Source organism: Ciconia boyciana, chromosome 10 (genome assembly GCF_034638445.1).
Source record: "Ciconia boyciana chromosome 10, ASM3463844v1, whole genome shotgun sequence".
Lineage (NCBI taxonomy): Eukaryota > Metazoa > Chordata > Aves > Ciconiiformes > Ciconiidae > Ciconia > Ciconia boyciana.
This window is the reverse complement of record NC_132943.1, coordinates 6,503,016-6,527,244: the sequence shown is the minus strand read 5'-3', so window position 1 is coordinate 6,527,244 and position 24,229 is coordinate 6,503,016. Positions and strand designations below refer to the sequence as shown.

The 24,229-nt window shown below is 33.9% G+C and overlaps 1 protein-coding gene across 1 annotated transcript in view; it reads right to left on the bottom strand.

Annotated features, from left to right (window-relative positions):
• Nucleotides 1-24,229, bottom strand: part of LRP1B (LDL receptor related protein 1B) — a 309,784-nt gene that overhangs the window by 44,683 nt on the left and 240,872 nt on the right. The window contains exons 62-75 of the mRNA XM_072874983.1: nucleotides 23,858-23,987; nucleotides 22,723-22,829; nucleotides 21,655-21,787; nucleotides 18,233-18,355; nucleotides 17,564-17,686; nucleotides 17,168-17,305; nucleotides 16,538-16,672; nucleotides 15,383-15,502; nucleotides 12,901-13,142; nucleotides 7,487-7,710; nucleotides 7,114-7,220; nucleotides 3,729-3,845; nucleotides 1,174-1,347; nucleotides 524-649 (exon numbers count right to left, since the gene is read on the bottom strand). Of these exons, the coding sequence (XP_072731084.1) occupies nucleotides 524-649; nucleotides 1,174-1,347; nucleotides 3,729-3,845; nucleotides 7,114-7,220; nucleotides 7,487-7,710; nucleotides 12,901-13,142; nucleotides 15,383-15,502; nucleotides 16,538-16,672; nucleotides 17,168-17,305; nucleotides 17,564-17,686; nucleotides 18,233-18,355; nucleotides 21,655-21,787; nucleotides 22,723-22,829; nucleotides 23,858-23,987 (1,999 nt within the window). The remainder of the gene's footprint in view (nucleotides 1-523; nucleotides 650-1,173; nucleotides 1,348-3,728; nucleotides 3,846-7,113; nucleotides 7,221-7,486; nucleotides 7,711-12,900; nucleotides 13,143-15,382; nucleotides 15,503-16,537; nucleotides 16,673-17,167; nucleotides 17,306-17,563; nucleotides 17,687-18,232; nucleotides 18,356-21,654; nucleotides 21,788-22,722; nucleotides 22,830-23,857; nucleotides 23,988-24,229) is intronic.

Here is a 24,229-nt window from a genome sequence, read left to right as displayed (position 1 = left end):
GTTTCCTGTGTCTTGATATTAGTCATTACAGATGTTACTGAAAGATATAATTTTAGATAAAAATATCTCAGCTATTTTTTTCTTTTTTGCCTGTTACTTCAAAGTCATTATTATTTGCTAAGTTGCTCTTACTGCCTTTTGACTATGGCTGCAGTCTAAGCAGAGATGTTTCTTGATGGTCTGTAATGTTACTTTTTTCTCCTGAATGGCTAATGTTTAATTTGGAATCCAAAACGCTTCAGAGCTTTTCAAACTTCTTTTGGTCAATATATATACACATTCATTTTTAAATACCATCTTGTATCAGTTCAGCTGAAAGCTCATTTTTCATTTTGATGAATATAAACAGTTTTTTTTGAATCAGGGATTTTGCTTCTTCATATTTCGTTTCCATTTCAGATAAGTAATACGTATATTGAACAACATCACAAAACTCTTGACTCGCAGACAGCCTAGCCTTTTGCAATGACAAAACCTGACCAGTTGTTTATTTTCTGGTTCTCACGCAGTTTTCAATACCTACCTAAGAGGCTCTGATCAATGCATGTTCCATTCACCAATGATTTTCCTTCTGGACAAGCACATGTTGCACCAGAAGGGTTGAGTAAACAAATGAATTCACATGTCAGGTCCAAGCATGGATTAGGCACTGTTTAAAAAGACAAAATATTTTAAAAGTTGATTTTTTTTTTTAGAATTACACTGTGTTCTAGAACTAGGAAAAAAATAAATAATCAGATATAAAAATTCTGATACACTTCCAGTTTCCAGGATATCAACAGCATGAAGCCAGTGAACACACTCACTCACATGGCAGTGCAAGACTCACACCAGGATAGAATTTATTCCAGTAACAAAAAATGTATTGGTAATATGCAGTAAAAATCTGGTTGTGGCTAGAGGTAGGTGCATTCAGCTCTCTTCTGACTTTTTTATACCTCATTTACAGCGCAGGTACACAAGGCAAGCATTTGTTCAATGTCCTTTCAAATGAGAGAAAATGCATCAAAAAATCTAAATCAAACTTATATAAAGAAATATGACTAAATCTATTTTCAGTTTGTACAATCAGGCTCTGTTTTATATTTATACAACTTGGTTACTTTTCTCCGCCCCCCCCCCCCCGAGGTGAACTTGCTCAATATTGAGTTTAAAGTAATTATGCTTACTCACAGTCCATTTGTTTGTAGCGGTGAAAAATCAAGGCACTTTTTGCTTTATCAACATCCACACTTAGATATTCTACAAGGCTTCTGCCAAATTTGTGTACTCTAAATGCACCATTTTTAGGACCTGCTCCATATATGTAATCCTCAAAAATGTCAATTCTATGTGGATGCAGTAAACCTTAAATAAAAATGAATAATAAATACAAATACATATTCATATTCAAATAATAAACAACTTTGTTTTAATAACAACTTCAATTGCATTATTGCAATTACTACCTAAAGACATTATTATTTAGACAGCTTGTTTTGTACCCACAAAGATTGCCTTTAAAAAAGCAATCTTCTGAAAAGGAACTCTTCCCATACTACAAGCAACTAAAATCTCAAGCTTTGCATTAGCTTTCCACACAATTTAGCCTCAGAAACTGGTTGATTATTGAAAAGCAGGGAAACCCTACAGGAACAACAAGCTAATCAGAACATACTTAGGTACAACACTTTAACTAGAAGTATATGACAAGGAAGAAACAGATTCGTTTGCTGTACATAAAACATTTCTTTAGCTCCTTCTTAAAGTATTTGAAATGCTAGCTTTCATACTACACTTATTTTAACTCATAATCATAGTAAATTAATGCAAAATAAAATGTTAAGACTCTACCAATTCCTCATTTTTAAGAGCTACGAGTGCTGATTAGATCACATAGTTGGATTTCCTATGCACAACTGGCTATAGGATTTCACACATTGACCCATATAACAAGGCAATAGCTGTCACCTAAAACTTCTTTGCCAGAGATGCATCTCTTCTTGATTTGAAGCCATAAAGAAACAGAATCTATCACTCCTTGTGATACCTTGTTCCTACTATTATCCCCATTTACTGTAAAAATGGATTTATATTTCACTTTATTTATTTATTTTCAATTATCAGCCTTTATTTGTTCCTACTGTTTTTCCACTCTATCAATGCTTGGTACTCAGTATTTCATTTCAGTAAAAATATTTATGAATTCTAATACGTTATTTTATGCTTGTTTAATTAAATAGGTTGAAGGTTTTAGTCTCATTGCAAAGCCATTTCTAAACTCCCCCAGTTTTCCTTTGGTCCTATTTCTCTAATTTTTCCATAGTTACTAACAAATGTCAACAGGAGCCAAAAGGTGACATTGCTTTAGTGATCTTGTATTTCAGTATTAAATGCTATGTATGGAAGCAACAAAATCTCTACATTCCACTTTCCCCTTTATAAACCCCAAATTTGCTGCGTTTGGCACAGTGTAGTATAGCCCTTCCATGCTATAAAATATTTTGAAAGTCGTCAACCTACATGCCTTCTATTCTGTAGCACTGTTGTGTCTTTTTTTTTTCCCTTGAAGAGTAACCTCACATTTATTCTTAAAATAAAAATGACTATTGAAACACATTAAAACACAATCTAGGATACTCTGTCAGTCTTCATACCAGCCACAAGCACTGAGCACAAGCACTAAGTATGTATTTTGATTACAGCCTAGACACCGTGAAATACTATAACCAAAGGAGGTGCAAGCAAAGTTATGAGGAGGAGTTACTGTCTTCTAAATTCTCTTGTCAGGCATCTGCACAACATGGTTCAGTGTTACAGGAGGTTGTAGTCAGATCCCTACACTCAAAGTGATCCTTCTTGAGATGACTACTTCCATGTATATTGATCCAAGTTGTGAAATAAAATGCTATTAAACCAGAATAAGATTACTTAAATCTGGTTCTGCTGAATTTGGATTACGGAAGATTTTTCCTAGTATCTTCAAGAACCCTCTGGTGACTTCCAGATCATTGGTTAAAACATTCAGTAGCACTACATGTAATATCATCCTCATGAAACTCCACTATCAACTGCCCACTAAATAATCCTCCCAAAAAGCCTGCTTTCAAATTTTTATTTTTTTTAATGTTTCCTCTCTTTTCTACTCGAATTCCATAAATTGTTCCATATATTATCAAATTGTTAAAAAGCCAACATGCACTTCTATAGAAACAAGGTTTGCTTAACCAGAATCTCTATTCTTATGAAAGGAACTTTCCTCATTCACATTCTGTTAGCAGAATTCTGTGATTACTTACTGACCTGAAAGGCAAACCTGTTATTTTTCCCAGAACTAATTCAGGTCAACTGTTCTATAAACTACACAATTCCTGTGTAAAGCAGACAGCTCTAATTTCTAACTAGTCAAGGTGCTCCTGTTGTTATGTAAGTCCAAGTGAGGCCAAGCATAAATATTAATCACAATGTTATTTGATAATACCTAAGCTAATGATTAGATAACAGACTTGAAGATTTGCACATACCACTGAATCTTTGTTCCCCTAACAAAACTTTATCAGATTATCTTAAAGGTGAAATTATCTGTCTTAAATATCTATTTGTTTAGATAGTATCTTAAGTACTATCTAACAAAAGCAATTAATATTATGTAATAATCACTGCTTTTTCCTTACGTAGTTTCTCTGAATAGTGAAACTTCAGCTAAATGAAATAAAATAGAAATCATGTTATATAAAAGCTCTCCATACCTTGTTTAGTGCTCACAGACACAACTGAATTGGAACCATCAAAAAGAACGCTGCCAATAACAGATAATTCAAAATCAGCCCAGAACAAACGTTGACTGAACTGATCAACTACGAGACCTACAAAGAAAATAAAGTTCAAATAGGTATATAAAACCTGAAAAAAAAATAGTTTTATGTAACTATATTTTTATATCATTTATATTCTTCTGAACACAATATATGGTGACAATGAAAAAACATGACTGGAAACCAAGGAGAATAAAATGTAACACCTTCCGCTTAAACCTTCCCCTTGAGGCAACCATGGTTTTTTACTTTCTTTAACTTACTCTTCCAAGGTCAGTACCTTTTCAAACCCATTATCCTCAGCAGGTAGTGATATATACCAGGTGGGAATTAAATATAGAATCTAATCCTGTAATTTGCTCTACCAACAAAAAATCTATTATGTCAATAGATTTCTAAGCAGTAGCACCAGTGTGACCACATGTTAAAAACAAGGCATTCAGATTTCATGGAGTCTTCCTAACCTATCCTGTTTCCACAAGTATATAATTGTGTTCTTTTTTTTAATCACCAATCCTTCACATGCTGTAATTATTACAGAATTAAAAATCAGATTATTTTAATTACATTACTGCTGCAAGACTTAAACAGCAATACTGACAGATGTATATATTCGCATTTGTATGAAAAGAAAGCACAAGAGTGAGTGAGAGTACAAATGAGAATAAGAGATAGATAACTGTGACTACCCAGCCTCTAGGCAATAACTAAATAGTTAAATCAGGCAGTCCATGTTTCACAGGGGATGATTAAATGATTAATATGCCACTTTAGGTCATGTCAAAACCTTCAGCTTGAAAAAATATTTGAACCATAAAATAATTTAATTCTGAGCTTTTGAAGTTGTAGTGTATTTTTAATAAGAATGGAAAAAAGTATTTTTCTTCCTATTTATGTAAGTAGGTAAGTCAGAAAAAATACATCAAAAGAAATTATACATAACAGCAAAAATGCTCTTCTTAAGGTTATAAATTAATCAGCTACAGATAGATGAGAGGAAGTGGAGGAAGTCTGACACATAGACCAGTGAAATATGTTTACATTTGCAACTCCATTAAAAAAAAAACTTTTTAAAAGAAACACTGGTATTCAGGCATACAGCTAAATAGAATCATTTCTGGTAAGAGATAATCACAATGTGTCAACTCTGTGTGATACATGATACCTGTAAGGGGGAATATTTTAAAAGCAGTCCCCGCTCTCCAGCTTTAAATTACTCTTTGCATTTTAATAAGAATATTTAAATATAAAATAATAAATAAATAACATTCTCAATGTATCTTTCACAGTATCAGAGATAACACAATGTAAAAAAGTACTTATTTTTGTTTTATACACATAGCACTCCTGTGATAGTCATTTTTATGTAAATCCTGTGAAGTCAAGCCCAAATGCTCAAACTCTCACTCTCTCTTACTTGAAATAGGAAAGGCATATTTAGTAATAAATTTAAGAGCAGTGGAACATAGATGTCTAGTAAAGTCTTAAACTTCAGCTAAACACTAGTAGTAAAGTCTCATTTGGGAGGAAATATTAAAGGCTTGGACTACTTTGTGTTCCCTCTACAAAGACATGGATCTGTGTGAAATATCTGACAAAAAATTAAGACTCCATAAACATTTACTTTCTACCATGAAGTAAAGGAAGAAAAGCACAGGATGCCACAAAAGTGTTGTCAGGCAGTAGGTACAGAAAAATGCAATACTGTGGCAAGGCATTTGTGAAACTCCCTCTTTGCAAAGTCTGTTCATTTTTGGTAATTCTGCTCATTTTCTTAATTTTCATTTTATTCATCCTTGTAAGGAGACAGAGGTCTGGTTAAATGTTTATATGAAACTTTTCTATATAAAATATATCAAGGAAAATTTTATGAAGAAAAGCTCTTGCAGTTCTACTGCCGGTCAGGGAAGAAGTAAATACTTGCATTTTCAGATAAGTTTGATACCATTACTACCTACAAAATTCAATAAATTCACTAATCCAACCCTGATGGCCAAAAAAAAAAAAAAAGGGGGTGGCTTAAAATGCCCTTTAATGGCCAAGGAAGTGGTGACTGGCATAACCTTGGCAATCAACCAGATTGATAATAGGAGACAAAAAAACACAATTCCAGCAATTAGAACTAAATCTAATGATTTGTATATCTGATATGTTCACAATATTTTATACAAGAAGTTCAGCAAAGAATATGTAACAACTCTGATAAACATAAAATTCTGATGTCTTTCAGTCTGAATAATCAGAAGCTTCTTACTGAATTTACTATTGACTATGTATTTTTTATTATTATTACTATTGTGCTTCTTACTTACCTAGGGAGCATAAGCTTCCTCTCCTCAAAGCTTTCCTTATCACATATGTAATTTCTTAAGTTGCTATATTTCAATCTAATCATGTCAAGAAAGAAAGAGTGTTTCCTTTAAGGGATGAGTGTAGTTTGCATACGTGACACCATAAGCCCACCTTAGCACGGGACTTAACAGTCTGTTAAAATATCGTTACTTGTTGCTGTGATAGTGGCAGCTTCTGAGACGCTTAGGTATTCAGATAGCATCCTCTTGAAAGAAGCCTATGTTTCAACAGATATGTGTGCCAAAGTTGGACAACCCCTAATTTGCAATGCAATAATAACAAATTATCATTGTAAACCTGAAGAAACGTCAAATATTGCATGAGAAAATGGGTCATGAACAAACCATTTGTGGTTTCAAGACAGGATGCTGCTATTTAAGAGAGACACATTTCATTCTGGATTTATCATTTCCTTTGTCATAAAAATTGCTTTTATCCTGCCAATGGAGTCTTAATGGTAATTCACAAGATCTCAACATGTACTGTCAAGCTTCAAAATAGTTCTGTAAAATACTGAGATAATTAAGTTGTTGCTTCTTTGAATACCTAAGCCTTGTTTTACACTATTTTCCAGTGTATTCAGGAAATAACTAGAAGAGGCTGTGAGATTTCATATGAATTCTTAAAAAAATGTGTCTCACCACTAACTGGTGTTCCTTTAATCAATTTTGCTTGTTCAGTGGCATTGAACAAATAATATTTTAACTAATTATACGTGGTCCTTTGGTACCACTTTGTAAAATCATGTTAAGCTTTGTTACAAAAGTTTAAGTCATATTAAGATGTATCATTTGAAAACAGAACTAAGAATTTGATTAGTAACTGTATATGAATAACCAGAATACAAATTTTTAAAAGCTTTTTTTTTTTTTTTTTTTTTTCAAACTGAGAAACTGGAATTCAGACAACAAATCTACACTGAGTTAGCAAGTGCCATGTAATTAGGAAAAATGGATACGCTGTATACCTGTAGGTCTTTGTAAATTCTTTTGAACCAATATCCTTCTCAGAGTACCATCCATAGATGATTCCTCTATGTGAGAGCGATCCCCAATAACTGTCCAGTACATCATCCTAAAAGTATTAAACATAAAAAATAAGCTGAATGACTCTACAGAACCTCAGAACACTTCACTGATATTAAATTATTATGAGCTTTTCAACCTACCTGAAAGATGGGAGAGAACTGATCCTGATTTACATACAGGTAAATTGAGCAGGAAAGTTAAGTAAATGAGTTGGAAAATTTTAGACATTTGTAGACATCATTTTAGTTCTCTTACTTTACTTCGCATTTTTGTTTGAATTACCAAAACAGAGTGATATTGAAACATACATACCCTTTTTTAGGATTTACAGCAATTGCATATGGTTCTCCTGCCATGCTTGTAAGGAGTCTTGTACAGTTAGGTCCGTTCAATTGACCTACATTGATGGAGTATCTCAGACTAGTCCAATGAGTTGTATAGTAGCTGAACCAATGCATTCTGGAATGATCAGTCCAGTAAATATTTCCAGCAACCCAGTCAACAGCAATGCCTCTAGGTCTTTTGAATTCTGGACACTAAAAGGAATAGATGTTAAAGTCAGATTTACAGAAATGATCTTTCACAGCAGCTGCATAGCCACAGATTTATGTAACTTTTTACAGTTAAGTAACTTTTACCCTTAATATGGTGAAATATTTAAAAACACTGCATTGGAAAGACATAAATTCCACCTGTAGGAGATAAGCTCTGAGTGATCTGCTGACAGTTCTATTCAATGCAGAAGAACCAGTCAATGGTTCAAAACTGTTTTCTCAAGTCTAAGGCCACCTACATTAAGAAAAAGGCACCTAGGCATGAACTATTTGAACTATTGATACTGAAGCAAATAAATGTTACATACTGTACTTCAAAAGGAAACGAAAAGGAAGAATTAAGATTATACAGCTACTATACTCCATGCAGAACTATGGTATGATGTCCCATCCCAAAGCCCTCAGTGAAAATGGTGCTTGAGACCATCCTGAGGTATGGCTGCTCAGCGGGCTGCCAAGGATAAATAAAATCACTGCATTTAGGAAACTGCATAAAATTGCCTCTGTGTTCTGACCAATACCAGCATGCAATTGTAAAGAAATTTTCTAAATGTTTATCTTCCCTTGCTGTTAACTGTTCTTGTGTTCCACCACCGATTAAAACTAGAGTTAGTGCAAAATTCAGCTTCACATGTAAAAGAGGCTTGACTGATAACTTCAAAATTATAAACTGTAGTATCTCTGTCATGATTTCACAGTTATCATTAAGGCCTAGATCCTAAAAAATGGTCCTAAGGGTAGAAGTTCATATTGCAAATAGGAGATATATATGAACAAGTTTCTCTGATGTTTACTAGAATTCCTGCAGAGAAGAGTAAAATCTGTAAAATAGGACTACCCAACTATTTCTAACATGAATGCAGCATATCATAAAAAATTCAAGACCTGCATGAGCTAAATACATATGCAATTGTTTGCCTGTTTACCTATAATGACGTCAGTTTAAATTATGAACAAAAAATGTCTATTCCTTGACAAATGCAGTATTGAAATGCTACTAAGCTACGTAACTAAAAATCAGGAAAGAAAATCCTAAAGTAACTTGTTTTCCTCAGGTGTCAGAGTTCCCTAATACCACAAGACATTTGTAGGCTATTTTCATCATAAAAGAAAGGTCATTTCATTCTCTAGGTGAAATAATAGGACTGCAAGGGTGAATTTAGATAGTTCATTGTTCATAAAACTTTAATTCTGCAAAAATGTCATAGAATGCATGTTCTAAAGATATACAGAACCCTGACTTCCTATTTAGATGAGTATTAAAGCAGCAAAATCAATCACTTCATTTACAAAACAGTATTTCTTTAAAAACAGGGTCACAGTCATTTTTTTAAAGTTAAACAAAATAACATAATGCAATTCTTTGTTATGCAATGATGACACTGGCAGCATATGCTTCCAGAAATACCACAAAAATAAACTTTTTTTTTCAAGAAATGTAGCATTTGCATGCAACAGCCTCTGTTTCTCTTTGTTACATTATCCAAGCAACATTCATGTAAAGGACAAGATACCCAAAAATGTGGGTATTTGCAGATAAGCGTCATTGTATTTTTAATCCAAACTCCTTTTCATTCTGGGTAATATTCAGGCACTGTGTCAAGAAGCCCCTCATACCTGGAGATCTCCAGTTACTACTTTGGAGATTGCAAGGGTTAATGGCACTGGCCTACAAGGCTGGAACCAAATATTCTTTTAAAAGGAGAGCAGCTATCATGGACAGCACAGTCCCATGCCTTTCTTTGGACTGTTCAAGACCCCTGTTTACAATAAGAGTGCTTTTTTTGGAACCTGGTAAGCACATGATGGGAGTTACCATGCAGAGTGAGAGATGGTTCCCAAAAAGCTGGGAGCAGAAGCAGATGAGACAAAGGGACATCCTAAAAAGATTCTGGAACAAGGTTGGGTTGCTTACTAACACTGACCCTTTCTCATTCTTATCAACTATACAGGAGAAGTGAAATTCCAGTAATGCTGGGGTGCATATTAAAGATCAAATGAACAAGGAGATAACCAGAAGAAATGGAAAGCAGCCATCTGGTGTAAGAGATTAAAAAAAGAGAATAAAAAACACTAGCTGATGCTATGGCCGTATAATTCTCAGTTGTGTTCATTAAGTTTCAGCCTAGCTACATCATATTTCTGATGTCTTATGCATCTTCTCATACTGTCTAGGAAAATTACTTGCTGTAAATGAGCTTTTACCTAATAGCTTATTTGGATTATGTTAATGTTGAAGAATGATTTTGCATACAGAATAAGGATGAAAACACAGGAACAAAATCACATTAATATTTTCTACAGTTATTTTAGCCCACTTTGATGCTAAATATAATGTACTACAATGTATAAGAAAAATTGGGGTTTGAAGCCTAATTGCCTTTTAGAATATAGTAGCTTTTGCACAAAAACAGACCATGTCAGCTTGATGACTTTTGATCAGAACTGCTGTTTATCGTAAAACCTGTTTTAAAGGTAAAGAATTAAAAAAAAAAAAGAAAGAAAAACAAAGGGAAAAAAAAAAGAAGCTGCAGTAACAGCTTGGATTTGGAAACCATTTTTCATATAATGGAGATTACAGAAAAATTTTCAACCTCTAAAGTTGAGTTTGACTGGAGAAAATACATTACCCATGCAGCAGGAACCCATCACCTTGCAATGCTTAGCATTGTAACACAGGAAGACTAAATTACAAATCTAATTTATATCATAAGCACATGTGAAGCAATATTTTCTCTATTTACTTTACAGATGGTTTTGGTATGGCATTGCTGTGGAATAAAGTAAACCAATGATTTATTGTTGCTTAAAATATCTTCATTAAAAATAATACATTACCTAATGATGTATTATTAGAACAGTAAAAATAAATGAGAAACAATAATACTAGAAAACTTTTACACCTTTACTTGCCAAAACAGAAAATTTTCCTCGACAGACGAGCAGCCCAGTAGGTGCAATGGTTCACCAAACCACCTTTTGTATTACGTAAGTAGGATCATTTAAAAATCCCAACCAGCTGATTCCAGAAAGAAAGGGTCTCCTAAGTACATAAACTTCATCCACACAGAGCTATAGCTTTAAGGTACAACCATAAATCAATGCTATTTAGAGAAAACAGTCTAGAAATTGTTTCCTTTCACAGTGATGCACTGAATTTCACCGGGCCCTGGGGCAAACATTGGGAGTATATACGTGGATATATCACAAGAGTATTAAGGGTCCTTGTTAAGGTCTCAGAACAGGAGGGCTGGAGCAAGCTGCTAATATACTGACTGGATACATTACAAAACCTATGTTTTTCTTCCTATTAGACGGTACAATTATTTTAATGTTCAGCTTTGTGTCCTCTTCCATGAAAAACAGCACTTGAGTTTAAGTGGCAAGTCACTCTGTGTTGAATATTCACCTCAGATAACTTATACATCTCTCTCCAAGGATCATGCCAGTAAACAGCTGCACCAGTTATCACCAATTCACTTATACCGTCTTAACTCGATCGTAATGCAATCCTCTTCTGCATCTGTCAATAAACCCTGAAGAGTTGATATTTACTATTTCCTTTAACGCTTCAATTTGTACCAAGCTTAAATCCCTTTTCACAGAAAAATACAAGAGATACTTAAAGCTATTCTCTGAGAAAGGCTCTTGATATGCTAATTCCATGGAGCAATTTCAGTTGAGATGGATTTTTGCATTAATGTAATTACCTGAAAATGCAGGTGACTTTGTTCAAGTTTACTGTCCTGATTTACATATCAAAGTCTAGATAGAAAAGTTATAATGTAACCTTTGAAAACTTATCCATTAAAAAACTTGCGTTAAAATTAAGGAATTCTCAAGCTTTTCAAAACCAAATTTAAGTGACAATATTAAAGCAACACTATAAAACCAATTAACCTACTGATCAGTTATATATAAGGCAACAATATTTAAGTATTAATGAGATAATGCTGGGAAAATATTCTGAATAGTTTAGCACAATGAGAAGTAAATGCTTCACAAATAAAATGAAATGTGTCCAAGATATATTCAGATACAGTGTGTGCATTTTCCACATACGGATTTGTAAAAAAGCTTTGCATGGCTTGGATCAAGCATCTTCACGAGCACCTACCTGCACTGAAGAGTTAGAAGAAAATGGTGTATAAAGAAAACCATAATGCTTTCAATAATTTTGAATTAAAAGGAAGTGATTAGAAAGTATTCTGGCATAAAGGTGAAACAGAGTTATGAAAAGCAGACAGTGTTTCAGTACTTCAGAGAAATAATAGTAATTCTAAGAACACTTTATCTTTATTAGTTTAAACTGTGAAACAATGTCAAATCAGCTATGAAAATTTCAACCCCTGGACTATGAAGAAATCTCAAGGAAGCTTATGTTCAAGGTCTATAGACCTGTAAGAAAGTGTAGATCCATTAGAGAGGTTGTGGATCAGCAGACTACACTTATCCTTCCAAAGGCATCTGCATATTAACCAAAAAGAAAGAAATAAATAACAACACTTCCTTGAGAATTTTGTAGAAATATATTAGGCAAAATGTATAACAAGCTGCATTTATTTTATTTTCAAGTAAAGACCACGTGAAATTACCCTAGGTTATAAAAATCCAGATTTCTGTTGTAAAGTGCAAAATTACATTTATGCTTATTCAAAAGAAGATACTGTGCAGTTCAACATATAAAGGAATAAATCCTTATTGCTCTAATTTTTAAATCTTTGTCATAGCCTTGCTAATACTATTGTTTACCTGGTCACTATGGAAATCAGGCCCGTCTTTGGCCTATCTACATTTCTCGTTTTCCAAATATTTGAAGTTCATGCCTTTCTTTGAACCATGTGTTGCTTATATATGTCTATTATATCAGCTCTTCTTTTCTCTCTTCAAATAAAAAATCTTCATGGTATACAGTCTTTCCATGCCTCTAACATACTGATTATTTCTCTGTAGAAAACTTTTTTAAATACTATAGTTTTGATCTCTTAGAGACTCAACCAAGTCTGTCAGAGTCTTGGACGGAACGGCTTCAGTAGACATACATACCATTCGAATAAAATCATTATCAGATAGAAGTTTTAATTTATTAAATCAGCACATTATAGACAATCAGAATAGAAAAGTATATAGAAAGAAATTTGTATCATGTAATCTTTGATTTTGATCACTTACTATCAAGCCACTGTTACTTTGCCTTCTCTCTCTGTCATGAAGTTTTCTGTAGAAAATCCCTCCTGGGTTAAATTGAGTACTCCAAACAATCATGTCCCCTTGAAAATATGCATCCATTCCAGTAATCCTTGAATTATGTTCAATATGTGATATTTGCTGATGAACATCACTGTAGTTGAATGGATATGCAAAACCCAGGATGTCAGTGTCATTAGCAACATAGAGAACTTGATCTTCAGAGCCTAGGGGTTATTATAATGAAACAAAAATAAGGTAAATGTCAACTAATGCAAAACCAGTGTTCTTCACTCAAGTAGCTTTTTGGTGTTCATCTGATATAATTTCTTATGTTAAAATTATTTTCTGATTGTTGAAGACTGCAAAAACACTCACACTCTGGGCAATAAATGTAACTCTTCATACTCTGATATCAATATATTACTTCAATGCTCTCCAAGCTCACATTGTGACACCTAAGACTATATTTTAAGGCGTATGTAATATAAAAATTTGAACAACACTTTAAGCAGTATACAAAAATAGCGGATATTATGCATTAAGCCCATATGAATCACTACATATTTTTATACACATGTTCCGTCTAGAGGATCCTAAATGTTCCTAATTAAAGGAACACAAACTTTCCAATAAGCATTATTTTAAATTGCTCAGTTGGAAATTAGAAGTGGAATGATCCTATCTTTAGCAAGGCAGTGAAGGTTTGAAATTGACTGTAACATGAGCAAACTGGGCCAAAGCTGCCTCAGAACATATGCAGTTGTACCTTATATCTCTTCATTTCAGACAGTTAACATTTATGGATACCTGTGAACGGGTGGTATTTATGGATACCTAGTTACCCTCTTGATTCAGATGTTGTAAAATATGGTATTCATAAGAAAATGCTCTCTGGTATCTATTCATTAAGTTTTGAGAAAGTTTCAAATCTGCTGGATACACTAGAATGTACTTGCAATTTTTTAGATTTCCAATTTGTATCACATTTATCAATAGAGAATTAACTTATTATAATGTCTGTCCAATACATTTCCTCCTTATGAGTATGAATTACCAAAAATCATTTGTTCCCTCACTCCTGCTAAATACAAGAAGAGGAGTTCCTTTAAAGGAAGTATCAATGAGGGAAAGAGGGAACCATTAACTGTGTTACAATGGAAACGAAGCTTGCGAAAAATTCAGATGTAGGATAATGATTCCCTGATTTTTAAATTATAAGCCCTCAGAATTGCGTCTTTGTTTCTGTAATAACAAGCTACTATCCACAATTAGTAATCTTGTTTGTTCCCATGTCATAATCTGACTGCTTTTTCAGTAATAGGTAATGATGCTAAATCCTGATAGAGTCTATGTTACGTATAGAGGAAATTACTAATGACTGATTAATATGATCTTCCCATGATAAGTTTGCTTCAAGAAAATGTGAACGAAGCATGTAAGATACCTGACTATCGCCATGTAGCTACCCAGCATTGGTGTACCTACATTACTGACTGGTGTGCTACAAAGAAGGAGGGACTAGAATTAACATGATACAATCTGTTATGGTTCTAGGATGTGTGTTCACAACATGTGGTTACTGGCCATACATAAGGTTCAGATCGGGTACTGCTCATAGTTGTGCACCAGATATGCACAGAGATGTAGAAGGAGCCACACCTTGTAACTTCAACACTGGTTCTGCACTGAAGGCTCCCAGTGTAGGTATAAGGCAAATTCACACCAAAATCTCACTAAATTGCAGGTGAGATGCTCGGATCATACTTTCAGTTATTCAGCTACAGATCCGTAAAGATTATGTTAACTTTAGTCAGGCAGCTGGATTGTTGCTTGTTTCATTTCTAAAATGATTTAAAAGTTACATAATACCCAGACTTAACTATTACCTCCATTCTGTGCAATACCTCTGCCTTATGAAAGACAGAAATAACATCTATGTGTGCATATTTCTTTACCTTCACTGGACCATGACCTAGGAAGCTGATTTATATGAGGAGTATATTTTTAGGTGACTATACTTAGAAAAACTCCACTTAAATTACTTATATAAGATTTCTCAACAAGACAAAGCAAAACATGTTAGCTCCAAATACTACTTAATTTATTACTAAAGTTCTAAACCATGTTTCTATGAAACATGTTGATTCTTCTCTCAAGCTTCTAAAGCTTCACCAGAATGCTAATCTCTGTTTTTCTTATTTGTGTGTATTTTTTTGTAAATAGAGAAAGCTGGAGTTGGAAATGGACTTTCATATTAAGTATGTTCATTTACATGGAAGTGATAAGAATTTACTGCTTACCGAAATGAAAGGTAAATCTGAGTGGTTTTGAGAATTATTTCTGTGCACTATTCAAGAAATATTTATCTAAAAATAAATTGTACATTCAACATATTAGTGTTACCAGCCATGTACATAACAAATGATTTAGTACTGTCATTCTATGTTAATTTTTATAGCCTTACCTTTTGCTATGCAACTGTTATTCCTCTCCTTATAATTTTTCTCACATGTACATTTGTATGACCCCTTAATATTACTGCAGTGTTGGGAGCAGGTACCAAATACCATACACTCATTGATATCTATGAGGAAAAGAATTGTAATTTATATATCTGTAGTTTAATACACTATTATTTAACATGTTCAGAACATCATGGAACAATGCAGATGAACAAAAGGAACTCATAAGCATTGGTATATCTTGCAACAGTAAAAGGAAGCCTTCTGCAATTATCACTAATGTTATTTCCACTGCAATCAATGTATCTCAGAAAGGTATTTTATACTATTTCTCCATCCCTCTTGCATCAACCTATTACCATTAGAGTTTGAAATCAACTTTGAAAATGAAAATGTCTGTTACAGTTATCTCTAACATACCTATCTCTGTTACAGTCAAAACTACACGATCACCCCTTACTGGAGAACCTCCTGTGTATACTTTTTCTTAAGAACCAAACAATGAAGTTTTTGTACGCAAGTATCTATTCACTTTGACAGTCCCACTGAGGTGATCTCCACTTTATCTGTAAGTTACTGCTCACCAGTAAGAAAATGAATTCACAACCCATTCTTTGGGAAGGTAGATTTATCTTATCTTTTTGATCAACTCTTTCATTACAACAACTATGTCTTTTTTTCTGACCAGTGTGGCATCATATATATTAAGACTACATTTTCTAAGGTATTTTACTTTCAATCTGTTTATTTTCATTTCAATTTTCAGTTTTACGCATCTTCATTATTTTAAGCACCTCAAAATATTTGCATATACCAACTTAAACACCAATCCCAATTGCTCAGTTAAATAATCTACTAGACCTTAAATCACCCATTTGACCCTTAAATTATAAAATCATTTAATGGTCTGACCTGAACCTTTTGACATTCATAACCAATGTTAATCATTGATAACCTCTCCAAGGTAGAATGCATAAATCTACATCCTGTAAATCCTTTCAGTTTCTTTTCTTGATTTCTTAATCCCATAGCTATGAAACAGTTTTTACTCTGCAGAGAAAAGTATGTGATATGTATCTCCTTCTCCAGCATAGAATATTGACTACGCAGTAGACTTTTCTTACTTTACAACAAGGGATGATGGAAAAGATATGTACCTTCACATTGTCTATTCCTCTTGTTTCTCTGAAATCCAGGTTTACACTGACACAGTAGGGATGTTTTTGTTTCATTACAGTATGCATCATCTCCACAAGGATTCACATTATCTTCACATGTATATTCAGTGACACCTAAACATAAACAAAATGTCTTAAAAAAACCACTGATAGATTTGTTTAAACTGTTAAAAATGAGATCTGAAATAAGAACAAATAACAAATTTATCTTTCTGTTAAAAGAGTATCGGGTCAATTCTAAACAAGTACATGACATACAGTATTTACCTAGATATGCATATAAATTGACAGTATTCAATTGAGATACTTCATTTCACATCAAGAATTTAATACTAAAATTTATCTTGTTGCAAATATGAAATAAAATGCAATCAACTTATAGCTAAACTACTTTAAAAACTCAAGAACTACTCTAAAAACTACTACAACCTGAATTGCTATAAAGTTTGCCTTCCTGTTGTGGTATGTCAAATAGAATTAACTCTTTTTTAACTTAAAAATTAAGTTTCATTAACTTCTGTGCTGTTGAGTAGGTTTTGCATGGATGAAAGTCTCAGTTAATCCTTTTCTGCTACAATCATGAAAACACATCTTTTCAGCCAAACTCACTTATTTTGCAGTCTTGCTCATCTGAACCATCTCCACAGTCATCAAACCAATCGCACTGTAGCTCCATTGGAATACATTTCTTATCATTACAAGCAAACTCATCTTTTTTACATGGTCTTGCTTTATATGTGACTTTATCTATATAATCACAAATTAATAAGAGAAAAACAAATCAGTATTTAAGATTCTTAGATTATTTTAGACACATACAAATGGGAATGACCATGAAGCATTAAGCAACTGGAAATTATTTCAAGGTTAATTTCTTTCAATTTCAAATTCTGATCTACTAACCTCCAGTTAAGCTTTACTGAAGGACAAGCAGATCTCTGTAACAAAGTTTGCCTTCAAGTTGTTTTCTTTGATCTGAATGCCTTGAAAGGTAATATCACCTACCGCAGTGATCTTCATCCGAGTTATCACCACAGTCATCAACCTCATTGCAAATCTGCTCAGGTCGCAGACAAACCCTGTTGTTTCTACATCTGTACGGCCTTGTTGGAGGGCATGGGAACTTTACTGTATATTAAAAAAAAGAATCAGCTGTTACCCAGCTAGTATTCTTGAACCTTCTTCAATGTCTCCTTATCAAAGCAATAAGCAGGCATGGGAACACAGTTGTACTTGACATACGAATGGTACTTGATTTTAACTTCTGGTACCTAATGGAATAACACTTCAACAATGTTTACAGTATAAGTTCTTCATTTAGGGAATGAAATTATGTTGTGTGATAAGGGTAATTACACTTCTTATTGAGAATTAGTAAATATGACAGAAATAAAACAAAGGAAGTAGGAAATTTAGTCATAATCGATATTTTAATGTAGAAGTAACTTTTTCCCATCTGTGCATTTCCTACAAAAAGATTAATTTCTCATAAATATCTTATTGCTACTCATGTAATTTCAGATAAGAACAGAAAACTATATCCCACATTTCAAGCTAATCTTCTAAAAGTAAAATAAAGAAAACTTAGATGCATATGTCCTTATATATTTATGTATGTTACATGTTATTTCTTGCTTTACTACATGAAAAGCACTGAAAAATGTAATGTCATACCACACATTTCAGCAACTTCATCAGAGTTATCTCCACAGTCATCCTCGCCATCACAAACCCAAAAATGTAGTTTGCAGAGGGAATTGTTGCACAAAAATTCATCAGCTCTACATATATTTCCCCCTGGGAGGATGAAAAGAAGACAGGAAAAAACCCAGGAAAACAGAAAGACAAAAGAAGGAACATCAGCTGTTGATAAAACCAGTACAATCATTTATGACATACTATCTGCAGAGAATGACACACATAGCATAACTAAATGAACAAATGAAACGGCTGGAGAAGCAGAGAGAAATATTCATTTAAAAATCTCCTCCTTGACCATACACTTCTTCCTCTTTTCATAACTGTTAGCTAGGAATTACCTATTTGGCCTGACTAGAAAGGACAGTTATCAAAGAAAGACACTGACAACTCACCAGCTAGGTATGTTGCCCTTGCATTTAGCCAGGAGATGCTTAAACCATCTTTCTGTCTGTAACTTCCTTTGGTGATGCTGCCTTTCAGAAAAGACCTGGCTGGGTACATCAGTAATTTGTGCTGCCAGAGAATGGTACAAACCAGAAGACAGAAATACGGTCGAACTTGTGAAAGGCCACTTTGGTCCAGGTTTGTTTCACATGAATGTCTGATCCTCCACCTATTCCTACTCCCACTCTCTGAGACACACACCGTGTTCAGAAGAGACAAAGTGATTGCAGTCCCTTAGCTGTGAGGTAGCATCTTTTTCTTCTCCTGAGGAGTAAGAGGCTTGGCCAGGCTTGCAACATCCCCAGCAGCTATAAACTCTGTAATTAGGGAAGATCTAGCCATGCAGGCACCGAGTAGATAAGACTAGGTGACCTCTAACAGTCTCTTCCTTTCTGTAACTTCTGAAATCTCTCATTAGGATATTTACTGAACACAGATGCAGCAACAATAAATTCTTCCATGTAACTTTAGTATTGACTGAACTCTGAATTGTCTAACAAAATGGAACAGAGGGTGAGAGAAAATGTTTCAAGCTGGCGTGCTCAAGCTTTAAAAATTAGTTCAAGTTGGATTCAGTTTTAATATGTGTAGCAGTAAGAAGGCATTTTGTTTCAAAATTATAACTAAATTTTACCACTACCAATCAACAAAGTTATGGAAACTTCTTGAAATTAATTTTATACATAATACATTTTTATGGTAACTAGGTTCTCAGTTTCCTGAGAGAAGTAGAGTATAAAATAAGGCTGTGTACCTGCAGAGGAGGAATCAATGCAATTTTATATGAGAACACCAAAACTCTCACTGTGGCTTACCTCAGTGCATTACACCCATCCTAATAGTTAGATCAGGCTCCAGTGGCTTTTTACTTATTCATTCAGTGCCCTGTTCACACCCCATTAGAATGAACAGAAGGCTTTCTTTCGCTATAAAGGGTTCAGAATGGTTTAAATTTTTTTTCCAGAAAATTAATTTGCATGAAATACCCACCGTGTAAGAGGATGTTGGGAACTCTCACACTATGTTACCAAATATAATTCACTCCCATTGCAAATACAACTTGTGAACATTAACAGAAATATTCTTTATTATCATCCAAGGAAAAATATATAAAATTCAAGTATTCTTCACGATGAAAGACATGAATATAAATGATTGTGTGTGTAATCACAATAAAACCATAATTCTACTTGTATAATAAGATTGAAAAGAGCTATGTTTATAAATATGTACACTGGGCTACAGATGAATGTTATGGAGATTGTTTTAGAATGCTGTAGAATAAAACTCCATTTGTGTTTGCTGTATTTCCAAAGAGGAAAAAAATCGTTTATCAGTGAGATAAACTGGCATTTGTTTCATGTGATTGCTCTGCCTGTCATAATTCCTTTATAGAATAGATTTCTATAACAGAAATCATAATTGTGACATAAATACAAACTATTATAGCAATAACCAACTAGGCAAAAGGCTTCTTATTGCATTATAAGCAATTTGCAGTTCACAGAAGCTCCATTATGCTATCCAAAGAATAATGTGGGCTTCAGATAAAATAAGCGCGTTACTACTTACTTACGCTTCATTGTTTTTTAAAGAGATACAGTCCAGGTATTTTAAAAGCAGTTTTAAAATGGACTAGAAGTTTTTTAAAACTTTGTTGATCTCAGTCTTCTCAAAACAATTCATTCTTCAACACTTCCAAATATGATGTTTTTCTCTTTGCATCTAAACACCTCTGGAACATTCTTCCCATTTTCTTCATTTTCTGGTCTCTCTTTCAAACTTAATCATCCCATATAACGTCTTTTTTTTCCTAGTGGTATGTGTTGGTTAATAGACTTATGACAAAATAAGGGAAGGATATTTACTCCACAATTGCTTGCTTCATCTCTGATTATTATTACTTACTATTGTACTGCATTATGCTTTTGAAGTTACAGGCATATCATGTGATTGTAGATGACTATCACACAGAACTACTCACTTTAAAGAAAAGGAAAGAAGAAAAAACTGGAAAAAAACCAAGAAGCTGACAAAATGCCGAGTAAAATTTGGGGTTTTTTTTTTAAAATATTTAATTTGAATAAGAAGTTATGTCTCACACATTGAATTACTAAGAATTTTGTGCAGAGTTGCACTGCTACTGGCTGGTAGCTGAAGCAAGGTTCAGTTAAAAAAAATCAGAAATAAAGACTTGCATGGTCTTACCCTCAGAAAGAATACTACGGAGAACTTGTTTAATAATGTTTAATTGCATACATCTACGTGTGTGTATGTATATATAGATATGTGTGTAAATATATACGAATGCTCAATTGAAAAGACATATTAGAACAAGGTTTGTGAATCTGCAGCAACTATAAGAATTAGACCAACAGATGTATTTCTCAAAAACATATTTGGAAGCTTAATCATAAACATGAAAGTCTGAGCATAGTGTTTAGCTTCATGTGAATCAACTTATGTGCATAGTTTGCTCTCTAAGGAGAGCGAGAGTTCAAAATGTGGTTTTATGGGTTCTGGTTAGTTGCAACATTTCATCTCCATGGAAATAAATAGAAAACTGGGGTCTTAAGATTACTTATTTAGCAATTTTTCCTTATATTGCATGGCTTTGTAATTTATTGTTGCCTATAAACCTGTAAATTAACTGGACTTATTACCGATTTCTCTGATGAGACAGAATATGCTTTCAGTAATAACACAACCTTTTGGTCCTTGGGGAAGGAAACACAAGGAAGGAACAATGAGCTGTGAGTTACAAACAATGTAAGTCGTGCTTCATTCTGCAAATCGCTTGTGAAGCTGCTATACTGTCTTTGTCGAAAGAGGTGGCAGAGCTTTCATTTAATCACTCAGAATGGCCAGGGTACCACTAACTTACAACATGTACAACGTGTGTTAATACAAAACCCAATAAAGTGAGCCTTTTAAAGAAAAGTGTCTCTTGCCTTGGTCACAGTTTTCTTCGTCACTGCCATCCACACAGTCATGGATCCCATCACAAAGCCATCTGACAGGGATACAGTAGGCCTTATTTTTGCATCGAAACTGATCTTCTTTACATTCTGTTACACAATCCATCTGTGTGAATACAGATATGAACTAAGTATTAATGAATGAGAAAAACAACAACGTACTTAAAGACAAACCTAACAGAATTTACCACCACTGTTTTTTTATTGCCCTACATATTTAATACAATAAAGTTGCCCCTGACAGTGGAATGTGCAATTTAAATAGTTATTGAAGTCCAAGTGAAATTGTAACCACACATTATATATGTTCTGATATTCCTTCTTTATGTTGCTTAGTATTAGCAATGGAAACAACGGCTACATTCACATTTCTGAAGTCAACTGCCTTAAGAGAACCAACCCTGGACATGAGGCCAGTTAGTGCAAACTGGCTCATATCCACATTGATCAGGACTAGAAACCTCTGGAGTGGATTGTCTTCACCTGCACCGTGTAGCATTTGGCTCAGGCATCCTTCAGGCTCTAACTGGCACCTTTATGGCTCTGCGAAATAACAACTATTTTTGGTCTTTTTTTCTTGAAGTTGTTCCCAAAGGTGGTAAGTTTTTAAAAAGATACCAACAGTGCAACATGTAGGAAGAGCATGGCATGAAGACCCATGGAGGCTGCAGTGCCTGCTAGGATTGTATTGGATGAATCTATACAGGAGGACAGAGAGGACAGAGGGAGCCAAATGTGACACAAACTTGTCCACACTGCCAGTATGGAGCAGTCCCTGAAGAAAACTCCCCCAGAACCACGCTCAGGTTTTGACTCAGGGGAAACAAATTTGTCTACTCCAAAAGGTGGCCACAAGAGCAAACAAACATAATGCAATGTAACTACCAGGGAACCAAAATCATGGGGCTAAGTAATCTGACAGTGTTCAATGGATGCAAAAAAACTCCATTTGTCCTTTTAATTATTTTCAGTTCTAAAACTTTTAACAAATTTCATGTCAGACAGTAGGAAAAAAAAAATCAACAGAAATTTGTCAGCTACCTCATCAGATCCATCAGCACAGTCATACTCTCCATTACATTTCAAAGATGCCGAAATGCAGCCTCCACTTGCACACACGTACTCACTTGGAGAGCAGGTTGGAGATGCTGGTTACAAACACATATTTTAGCATTAAGAAAAAGAGAATTAATAAATAAGTTGCTTTACAGTTTAATGTTTTCATCTGGTTAACATAGTGAGCAAACATGTATCTGTAGCTGATCAGAGCTTTTCCAAACTTTCATGAACTACAACGAAATATTTGACAAAACTTAATTGTTGTATCCTAAGTAAAATGGATAATGATAGCAAATGGATATTTGTGTTTTATCATTGAGAAATTTCTTTTTGTGCTCTCCTTGTGCTTGGTAACAATGGACACATACATATATTCATAGAATGAATATATTAAAAAAAATGCATTCTTTAAAATGGGCTTAGGGTTTAGCTAAAGTTACATAAGTGTTTATAATTAAACTTAATTTATAAGAAAATATGGTTTTAGAAAGTACACCTTATTACAATTAAAATAAATACATATTAATCAGTTTTATTTAAAATACAGGTGGAAATTTTTGTTGCATTGTAAATCAGAGGAGTTTTGTCATAGGCTTCTACCAACTGCACTTATTTAGATGAAGCTTACAAAAAATTTAGGAAGATTCCTGCAAAAATAAACAACTGCATTTTCCAAGACAGTCATAAGGAAATAATAACAACAAAAATAATAATTTTCTAGAGAAAACCTTTGCATAAGGACTAGTAAAAATTGAATGAACACCACAAAGCAAAAAAATCCCCAGAGACACTTTAGTAACATGCCAAGAATTACTGCTCTTTTCAGAACAGAATTGTATAAGCTGAGTATACATTATCAAATTATATTTCAATATAATTAAATTAAATACTATTCCCCCCAACAAGCTTCTTATTGCATAGCTGTACATAAGTGGGGTTTTCAAAACATGAGTAGAACACAAAGATACACACCCAAAAGATAAAGTATTTCAGAATTCTTTGCACTCCTCCTACCCCTAGTGTACAAGGAATCTTGATTTGTTGATTTATTTTCTCTTTGTTCATTCTGATTTATTCCTTGCTTCATTTTATTTCTCAGCATTATTTAAAACAATACCTGGTTCACAATTTTTCTCATCATCCCCAAGTTTGCAGTCTTCATGACCATCACATTTCCATTTTGCTGATATGCATTGACCATTGGAACACTGGAACTGATCTCTTGAACAGCCTGTTTCACAATACCTCTGGCACAACAAAAACAACATTATACGAGATCAAGAGTTTAATACAAACATTGGTAAATATACAGCTGATGAGAGAAATTACAGCCTATACTCCTCCACACTATGAAATACAGTAATGCCTTGTGAAATAAAATATATTTGTAGATATGACTCATGAAAGGTGGCTTGCACCATCTAAGTAGGTGGGAAGCACCTGAGCTCCAGCACTGCAGGAAAGGAGAAGGGACAAAAGGGACAGGAAA